General features: G+C 50.8%; 1 protein-coding gene across 1 annotated transcript; it reads left to right on the plus strand.

Annotated features, from left to right (window-relative positions):
- The first annotated feature begins 1,830 nt into the window (after positions 1 to 1,830).
- Positions 1,831 to 8,266, plus strand: LOC109696943 (protein CD300H-like). Its single transcript, XM_020180239.2, has 4 exons — positions 1,831 to 2,160; positions 2,744 to 3,088; positions 3,681 to 3,828; positions 7,943 to 8,266. The coding sequence occupies exons 1-4, from the start codon at positions 2,109 to 2,111 to the stop codon at positions 8,085 to 8,087; spliced, it is 690 nt and encodes a 229-aa protein (XP_020035828.1). The 5' UTR covers positions 1,831 to 2,108; the 3' UTR covers positions 8,088 to 8,266.
- Positions 8,267 to 9,698: the final 1,432 nt, after the last annotated feature.

Here is a 9,698-nt window from a genome sequence, read left to right on the forward strand (position 1 = left end):
GTGTGTGTGTGTATAGAGCCACACACACACACACACACACTCACAGAGGCAGCTCTGTCTATAACACCCTCTGTGCACTCACCTGACAGTCTCAGGGCAGACCCTTTCCAGAGGGTAGGGGGAAGGACTGGCTTTGGCTCCTGGGCTCTTTGCTGCCTTCCTGCCCTGAAGAGGGTCATACCTTCTCTGAAGGGACCTTATAACTCACCTGGGCCTGTCCCCTCCTTCCTATAGGAACAGGACTCCCAGGGGTCCACTGTGTCCACTGTGAGACAGACCAGAGTCAAAACTCCCTGTTCACTGGTCTCCGTAAGCCACTGCTCCAGTGGACTGTTGCTGTCAGTTTAGATCAGTGTTCAGGAATCCCCCCAGAAGTCTGCCTGTTCCCTTCCTCATGCAGAGACAACCTGGAAGTAGTGTCAGCTTCCTTTGGAGGACAGTTAAGATCAATGCAGGCAGGACCCTTCCTTCCTCCTTCCTCCTGTGGACCTCACACCTCCCCTTCCAAGCCTGTGGGATTTGAAAGTAACTCAAGTTTTCAAATTAGTTGAGACTCCAGGGCACCCTGACTGGTGTTCTGATCCAGTTTTCTGCTCATTAGAGCTGGACCTTGTCTACCTGTAACAGACAGAGGGAGACTTTAGCAGGGTGCCCACTAATTTCAGTTCCAAGGGCATCATGGTAGACTCGCCAACATCAGAGATTTCTCACAGTCCCACTATTCTGCTGATTCCTCCAGGAGTAGATGCCCCAGTCCTGGGTTTCCTCCCCCACTTATTCTAGTAGCACATACTTGAGAGCTCACCTTACACCAAGCACTGATTGTGGCACTGGAGTCTCGCAGAGAATAAACACAGCAAGCTTCCTGCTTTTGGGCGGAAAGTACTGACAAACACAAAAGATATGCAGACATCATGAAGAAGCATAAAGGGGGGTGGAAATGTTGTGAAGTAAAATAAGGTAAGATGAAGGATCCTTGGGTCATAGGCAAACAGGGACTGGAAATGAATGGAGTGTGGCATCCAGAGGAAAGCCCTAAGCAAAGGGAGCAGTGAGTATAAATGTCCCCTCGCTGCAGCCTTCAGACAGTGACCCAGGCAAGAGGGGGTCATAGATGCCTCTGTGGGTAAGGCGGATCCCTGGGCTCCACAAATTACTTTCTTGCCTTTTCCCCTGAGTCTTTTTTTTTTTTTTTTAGTGGAACTGGGATTTGAACTCAGGGATTTGTGCTCGCAAAGCAGATACTCTACTGATTCAGCCATATCTCCAGTCCATTTTGCTTGGGTTATTTTGTAGATGAGGGTCTCATGAACTATTTGCCCAGGCTGGCCTCCATCTGCCATCCTCCTGATCTCAGCCTCCCAGGTAGCTAGGATTACAGGCATGAGCCACTGGTGCTTGGCTGACAGTTGAGTCCTCAGAGTCATTCTTTTATTCATCCACCCAATACCCACCTAACATGGGTGACAGCTATTCTTCCTTTAGATCTGGGGACAGGAGGCGCAAGAAGACAGAGCTGCTGCCTGAGGGCTCTGGACCCTGGTTGGGACTTCAGAATGAAGAAGAGACATTGTGGAAGATGCCACACTGGGTCCAAATGCCCACCCCTCCCTCCCCATTGTGTGAAATCGGAAGAAGCACTGGGGACGCCAAGTGTTCAGAACACTCTGTGGGTGCCTAGCTGACGGTTGAGAGGACAGACCCTTCACAGTGCCCATTAGAGCTAGAGAAGATGGAAAGCCCTGCCCCCACTCCCAGGATTGTCCACCTTCACCACAAGAAGTGACGTATCACAGAGCGCAGGAAAGCCCCACCAAGGAGGAAGTACTCTCTCTGGGCTCTGCTGTGGGACTGTGAGAAGGACTGAGAGCAGCAGTCTGTTGGGAGGGGCGGTATCCCCAACCCACAGGCTCTGCTCAGTCACCGAAGTGAGAGGAGCCAGGCATCGAGGCCTGGGGACATCTGTCTCAGCCTAGTGGCTCCTCTCCTACACTTCCTGCACCCTCCCTAGGCTGACTATCAACCTCGAGACTGGAACCAGGAAGCAGAGAGGGGCAGAAAAGCTCTCCTCGTGCTGTGTGTGTGCAGTTGACATCTGTACTGGAGAAATGACTCCAAGAGACACAGCCATATTGGCTTTGCTACTCCTGCAAGTCCCAGGTGAGTGGTGCCGAACCTGGACAGGGGAAGTTCTGTTGTGAGGGGCAGAGGGGCAGGGGTGGGATGGGAGGTGGAGAAGGAATGCTGATGGGGTGCAAATGGGGTGAAGAGAGAGGGCAGAAGGGCAGAGGAGTGGCCGCCACAGATGCCCCCAAGCTTCAGTGCACAATGTCCCTCTGAACCCAGGAAGGAGTCAGCCAAGGTGAGAGAGGCGCTGTGACAGCCATTGCTATAATTATACAATGTGAATGATGTGTTTGTCCAACACACACAAGGACACGTTTTCACATAGACACACCTCACCACCTATACACACACATGCAAAAACGTGTACAATCACACATACACACGTACTCATTGTTTCCCCCTCCTGGGCCCTTCCTGTCTCCATGGACACCCCTATCCTGCTCTCACCCCCAGGAGGTGGGAGCTACTCACCCCTCAGTCCTGACTCCTGAGTCTGACAAGGCCAGTCTCCAAATGCTGTCCCCTGAAGACCCCAATGGCCATCAAATACCTGACCCCATGGCACCCCTGACCCTGCCCACCTGTGAGGGCCCAGCATTGGGGCTGTGTTTTCCAGGCTGTTCTGCTCTGACTGGCCCCAGCACAGTGATGGGCACTGTGGGAGAATCCTTGAGCCTGCAGTGTCAGTATGAGGAGAAATACAAGACATTCGACAAATACTGGTGCAGAAAGTTAAAGTCATTCTCACTAATTTGTGGCGAAAAAGTGGAGACCAAAGGCTCAGAGAGCAGAGCGAGGAAAGGCCGAATGTCCATCACAGACCATCCTGAAAACCTCACCTTCACAGTGACATTGGCGAATCTCACCCTGAAGGATGCTGACTTCTACTGGTGTGGGATCGGTGCACCATGGATCAAAGGAAGGGATGACTCCCTCAGGGTAGAGGTGTTTGTGATTCCAGGTGAGCCCTCCTCCAACCAGCACCAGGGCTGCTAAAGAGGCTGAGGTGGGAGTAGCTGGGGCAGGAATCACATCTGAGCCTGGAATCTGTGTGTGCGTGCATGTGTGTGTGTGTGTGTGCGTGTGTGTGTGTGAGACAGAGACAGAGAAGGCAGGGGAGGGGTGTAGGGAATCATTTTGGAGTAGTCAATAGCTCCGCTCAGTCTCAGGGTGCAAGTTGCACTTCAGGTGTCAGAAGCCAGGAGAGAATAGAGCATGCGTGCAGGGGAGAGCGAGCGCCCCAGGGTCAATGAAGGGCCTGCGTGCAGAAGAAGCTCAGACAAGTAATGATTTAGATTTGCATCATATGGCCGAGGTTGGAGGAGCACCACACAGGGAGGTGACTCGGGGCCCTCACCAGCAGGACTGAATAGGGCTGTTGGGGGCCCTGTTTGGAAAGGCTCACATGGCCCGGGAGGATCCTGGGAAGACACTGGCCCCAGGTACCCCAACCTGCTCCTTCCTGAGTGAGCAGGTGTAAAATCAGTCCAAAATGCCAATAGTGGGAGAGTCGAGGATCGAGCCTGGGTCTGATCCCATGGTTTTGCCACCAGCACCAACGACAAGTATCCCAGAAGACAAAACCTGGACAACCACAACCACAACCACAACCAAAGCTGTGCCATTCACCACCGTGGCAGCAGAGAGTCCTACCCAAGAATCCAGTAGCCAGGAGGACTATTCTGAGAGCCAGGGCTCAGGGTAAGCACCCAGTCTCTGACCAGCAGGTGCACACCTTCTTCTCAGGAGGATGTTAGGCTGGTATCAAGGCCACGGGGTACCCTTTGCCCCAGGCCCAGGTAGGAAGCTGTAGGCTGTGCATCGTAGTTTAGTGGACTGGCCTGGACTGCTAGAAGAGGGCTCAGGCCAAGGAGGAGCCAGGGGTGGTGGAGGAAGGAGAGCAGGAGTTAAAGAGGGCGGGTGACATCCTGCCAGGCATGGTGCAGGGTTTCACAGGAATGTTCTCTCTGAATGTCACCATGCTTGTTTCACAGATAAGTAAACTGAGGCTCTGAGGGGTTAAGCAATTGGCCAGGTTGCATAGCTTCAAGGTAGAAGAAGGCGGGCCAAAGTCTTGGGCTCTTCCTCTAAATACAGGTCCTCAGTCTTTCTGAAGCTCATCAACCCCCAGAGAATCTAACAGCATCTGCAGACTCTCCTGAGAAAATGAATGTGGTCACAAACATTTCTGGGGTTCATAGATTTCCCATTCTGACACTACTGGGTGCTGCAATTCCATTCTGGTACTGCTGCTTGGAGTTAGTGCAGATCTTTCAGGCTGAGGATTCTGGCCACCACAAGACCCCTTCATGTAGTCCAATCACACTTTGGGGAAGCCCAGGCCACCCCACTTCTGACTTCTGGCCACAGATTTGGGTTCCCGTGACTTCCTCGGGCTCAGTAACTCATTGGACTCAGAATTCCGCAAAGCAGAGTTACAGGTTCATCGTGAAGGATAAAGATCAGGATTGGCTTTACAAGGCGACAGGTAGGGTGAGGGCTGCAGGGGTCCCAAACAGAGGTCCTGTACCTCCTGCACTGGGAGCAGTCAGGGAATGTCACTTTCCTGGGATCTTCATGTGCCTGTCCACCAGGAGCTCCTCCCATCTCCCTTGTCTGGGTTTCTATAGGGATTTCACAACTTTGGGGTGATCAGTTGAATCATTGGTCATGGATTCAATCTGATCTCCAGCCCGTATGTTCTTTGGAGGCTGGCCTCATCAGAGCCCATGTCACATCTCTGGTCCCATGAGCTGTCATGTCATCACTAAGAGCAACTCAGGTGAGATCAAAGGCTCAGAGAGCAGATCGAGGAAAAGCCGAAAGTCCATCACAGACCATCCTGAAAACCTCACCTTCACAGTGACATTGGCGAATCTCACCCTGAAGGATGCTGACTCCTACCGGTGTGGGATCAGTACAGCATGGACCGAAGGAAGGGATGACTCCCTTAGGGTAGAGGTGTTTGTGATTCCAGGTGAGCCCTCCCCCAACCAGCACCAAGGCTGCTTGAGTCCAGGCCTGGCCATTCCCTCCCAAAGGAAAGAAGAGCAGTGTGAGATTGGCAAGTGAACACTGTATATGTGTGTGCACATGCATGCATGTGTGTGTATGCATGCATATGTGTCCGTGAGTGTAGAGATGTGTACAAATGTACATGCCCACACAGGTAGTGGGGCGCTTGTGTTATTGGAGGCCCTCTGTGCGCCCCACCTGACAGTCTCAAGCCTGAACCTTTCCAGGGGGTGAGGAGAGGGACTGGCCTTGACTCTCGGGCTCTTTGCTGCCTTCCTGTCTTCATGAGGGCCTTGTGTTCTATGAAGAGACCCTATGTCTCACCCAGACCTGTCCCCTTCCTCCCTGTAGGAACCCAACCCCTAGGTCATTTGCTCTTCCCTATTAAATGCTGTTGACCCCAGCCTGGGCAGCCACCACTGCTATTGGTGGTTCCTGAGACACCAGCCTCATTGTGTGGTCCTGGGAGCTTCCGAGCAACCACCAAGGAAATGAAAGGGAGACATCCCAGATCTTGTGTGGGGCTTCCTCTCCTCTCAAGGGACCTCACTCAGCCCCTCCAGGCTGACCTGTCTTTCCCAGGCACCTTTAATGCAGGAGAATCCTCTGGAAGAGTCTCTGCTTGGGCAGAGGGACAAGTGGGATGGAAAATGGGTTCTCAGCTGTTAATATGCCCAGGGTTTCTCCCTACTGCAGCTAACTCTTCCTTAATGCAGCCTCTCTTGTTTCACAGAACTAAATCCGGTGCTTCCCTCTAAGGGTCCCAAGACCTGGGGGTTATAATTCTGCTCCTCCAAGTTCCTTCTTCTTGGTTTTGGTTTCCTCCACATGGAGGTTTGTCTCCCATGCTCTTTGTGGACTCATACTGAAGAGTGAGGAACTAAAATCCCACTGGTATCACTGGGTCACTGAACAAAAAAAAAAGCCTGTTGTCCATGTCTCCTCAGGACAGGTCACTCTTCACAGGGTCCATCAGGCACCTGTCTCTCTAAACCTTTCTTCCTGGTCATTCCCTCTTCAGAGAGGACCGTCCAGTGGTCTGTTTGGGTCCATAGGCCTGGCTGACAGTGTGGGGCTGACTCGGTTGGGTGACACAGGGTCCCACACTGACTATCCATGCTCTCATTTGAAGCCTCACTCCAGTCATCAGCCCTGCCTCAGGAATCTGCCACCCTAACTTCTGTGGATCAATGTCCACACAGTTACACATCACTTATTTTTTTCTAGGAATGATGGAGGAGGAGAAAGATGTGGCTGTGGCTGAATTAGCCCTGGAACCAGCTCGCTCTCCTTCCTAGTAGACAGTGTTTGTGTCTGAAAGTGCTACCTGGCCACAGTGTACCTTTTGATGGGGCTAGGGAGGGCAGCTGATGAGGCCTAGAGCTGGCTGGCCCTGGGGATTGCTGGATTCAAGGCGTCTCTCCAACACGACCCAGGTGACTTGGCTATGTGAGTGTCAGGGAGTGGGAGACTTAGTGGAGGTCACCAGGCCTGTCGGTGCTTCACCCTCAGCTCTGACCACAGTCCCCAGACCTGAGAGCACCACAAGCATCCTGGGGCCTCCCATGTTCCCATCAGGGCACACCTGGCCCAGCACCACCAGAGAGGATACCCCCGATCTCAGCCTATAGCCTCGGTAAGGGCTTGTGTCTGTGCCTCTGGGTGGTAGGATCTGTTGAGAGGAGGCGGTAGAGAGACTTGCGTCCCCCTCCTCTGGGCCTGTCCTGCATTTCCAATCCCATGCTTAATTATGAGGTGCCTGCTAAAGGTGTCAGGATTGGGACACAGCAGTGACCCAGACGTGGTCCCGCTGAGATGGAGCTTGTGCTCTACCAGGAGGATCTGCACAGGGCACAAGTCAGCACAGATGTTACTACATAAATAACAACACAGGATGAAACAGGAAGTATTTGTCACTCGGGTGTGGGGACTGCGTATGGGAGTGTGATGGAGTTGTTATTTTCCACACAATGATCAGAGAAGGCCTGGCTCATTAGAGGCCATCTGAGCAGAGGCCTGCAGGATTGGGGGACTCAGGCCCCTAGAAAAAGAGTGTCTAGGCAGAAGGAAGACAGTCCAAATGCCCTGCCTAGGAGCCGTCAGGACCTGGCTCAGCTGGGTGTTGAGCAGGTGCTCTGGGCTCCAGTGGCCCCAGCACTGTCTCTCCTCTGCCTTCCTCCCTAGCCTTGGTCACAGTGTCAGCCTGATTTGCAAACCCAGTCCTCTGAAGGCAGGGGCATTAACACATTCCATCAGCAGCTGTGCATGCAGCAGTTACCGGCTGTGAACGTGACCAAGAGTAATAGAGGGGTGAAAGTGACCAAAGTACAGTATATGTATATTTGGAAATATTATCATGACACCCCTCACTTTGTACTCTAAAAAACGTTTTAAGAGATCAGATGAAGCCCCACGCTAATGGGAGATGCCATCGTGACAGGAGCAGGCATTAAACTTATTCATACGTTATTGACTCCTGTACCCCAAAAGGGCATCTCCCACATGTGGGGAGCTAAGGAAGAAATCCCTCTCTGGCCACAGGTCCCTCCTGAGTGCCTGGGTTCCCCTCACATCCTTCTCACAGTCATGTCGTTCCTGTGCCCACAGCCCGAAGTTCAAGGGCGCTTCTTAGGCTATCAGTCAGGGGACGGTGGTCCATGCAGAGCTGGCTGCCTTATCCAGCACTGGTCTCTACGTGATCACTGTAGACACAGGACCTGGTGTAAGGGACAGGGGCGAAGTGCAGGGCACCAGGACCTCCCTCTAGGAAAAGAGCTCATTGTCACCATGTCCTCCTCAGGTCCCTGCTGAGCAGTGTCCACTTCCTGCTCCTCGTCTTTCTGGAGGTGCCCCTGTTCCTGAGCCTGCTCAGTGCTGTTCTCTGGGTGAACAGGCCTCTGAGGCGCCCAGTGGGGCAGAATTGGCTGGATTATGACAACCAGTGACATCTGCTGCCATCCAGGCCAGAGGTACAGCCCTGCTGGTGGACAGAGATGACCTTCTGTCCAACAAATCCATGTTTCTGTTAGAGTATTCTAGACTTTTTAGAAACACTTGAGAAATACCTTCTTGTGATGTATCAAACACGGAAAGAATGCACCTAATAAATACACCTGCTTTAATCCAAGAATTCTCCTGGATCCTTGTGTGCCCTCTGCAGTGTACGTCACAGAGCACGGTTAATACTAGAACCCCTTTCTGATCCCAGGCGCCTGCTGTCTACCTCCTGAGACAGGACCACAACTGTTGCCTTACAGAGTTTGCCATATATATGCGTATAGGTTTGCCAAGGGTATTTTGTTCAGCTCTTTTATTTCTGAACTTTATAGAAACAGAATTATACACTTTTTCTCAGCACTGGGAATCAAAACCAAGGCCTTACGCATGCTAAGCAAATTCTCTACCACTGAGCTACACATCAGCCCTTATGCCTGCTCTCTCTCCCTCCTCTCTTTTGACAGAACTGGGGTTTGAACTCAGGGCTTCACTATTGTGAAGCAGGCACTCGATCACTTGAGCCATGTGTAGAACCCCTCTCTTTCTTTCTTGACAAGGTCTTGCTACATAGCCCAGGCTGGTCTCAAACTCACTAATTTCCTGCTTCCACCGAAGGGTGGGATTGCAGGTATGAGCCACCATGCCCAGCCTGTATTCTTTATTTCTAAGTAATGTGATTTTAGCATTCAGCATTTTTGAGATTCATCCATCTTGATGTCCCATTTTGTCACTAATTTGTATTTCTCTCTATTCTGTTGTATGAACACACAACAGAATAGATGTCTTTTTCCCTTCTTTCTTTCTTCTGTTCTTCCTTGTTTTTTGGACTTCTTTCTCCTCTTCTTCATCCTCTTATACTTTTCTTGCTCTTTGTCCTCCTCCTTCTCTTCTTCTTCCTTTTCTTCCTCCTTTTTCTATCTTCTCCTTCTTCTCCTCTTCGCTTTTTTGCATTTATCACATTGTTATGAACACTCTTGAACATATTTCCTAGTAAATATGTTTACATTTTTTTCTTGAGTCTAGTTCTAGGAGAGAAATTTCTACATGTTGCTGCATGGGCTTAGTCAACTCTAGCGGACAATTTCTCATTGCTTTCTACAGTTAACGGCACCATTTTCCACTCCAGCCAGCCGTCCCCCACTCTGAAACTAATGGGACTTCCTGCATTTCTTCAAGTTAACTGTGTAAAATAGCACTGGGCTGTTTTCATCTGAATACCAATAGATTAAGCCCCTTTGGGTGTGCTTACGGGTCATTTCTAGTTCCTCTTTTGTGAAATGCCTGTCTTCTGTTTTCTGTTGTTTGTCTGCATTTTTCCTACTTATGTCAGACTTGTAGGAACCCTTTACAAGTTCTTTGTTAATTACCTGTGTTCCAAATATCCTTTGCCAGTTTTGTTGGCTTTTGGTACCTTTTGGGAAAGTTTTTAATTTTAAGGTAACAAATTATTCAATATTTTTCTTTATAGTTTTTAATTTTTGCCCCTTGTTTAAGAAATTGTTGATACCCTAAAAAGTTTTTAAATCCTCTATTTTCTTCTAATAGCTCTAAAATTCCCC

The sequence above is a fragment of the Castor canadensis genome, chromosome 11, assembly GCF_047511655.1.
Source record: "Castor canadensis chromosome 11, mCasCan1.hap1v2, whole genome shotgun sequence".
NCBI classification, from domain to species: domain Eukaryota; kingdom Metazoa; phylum Chordata; class Mammalia; order Rodentia; family Castoridae; genus Castor; species Castor canadensis.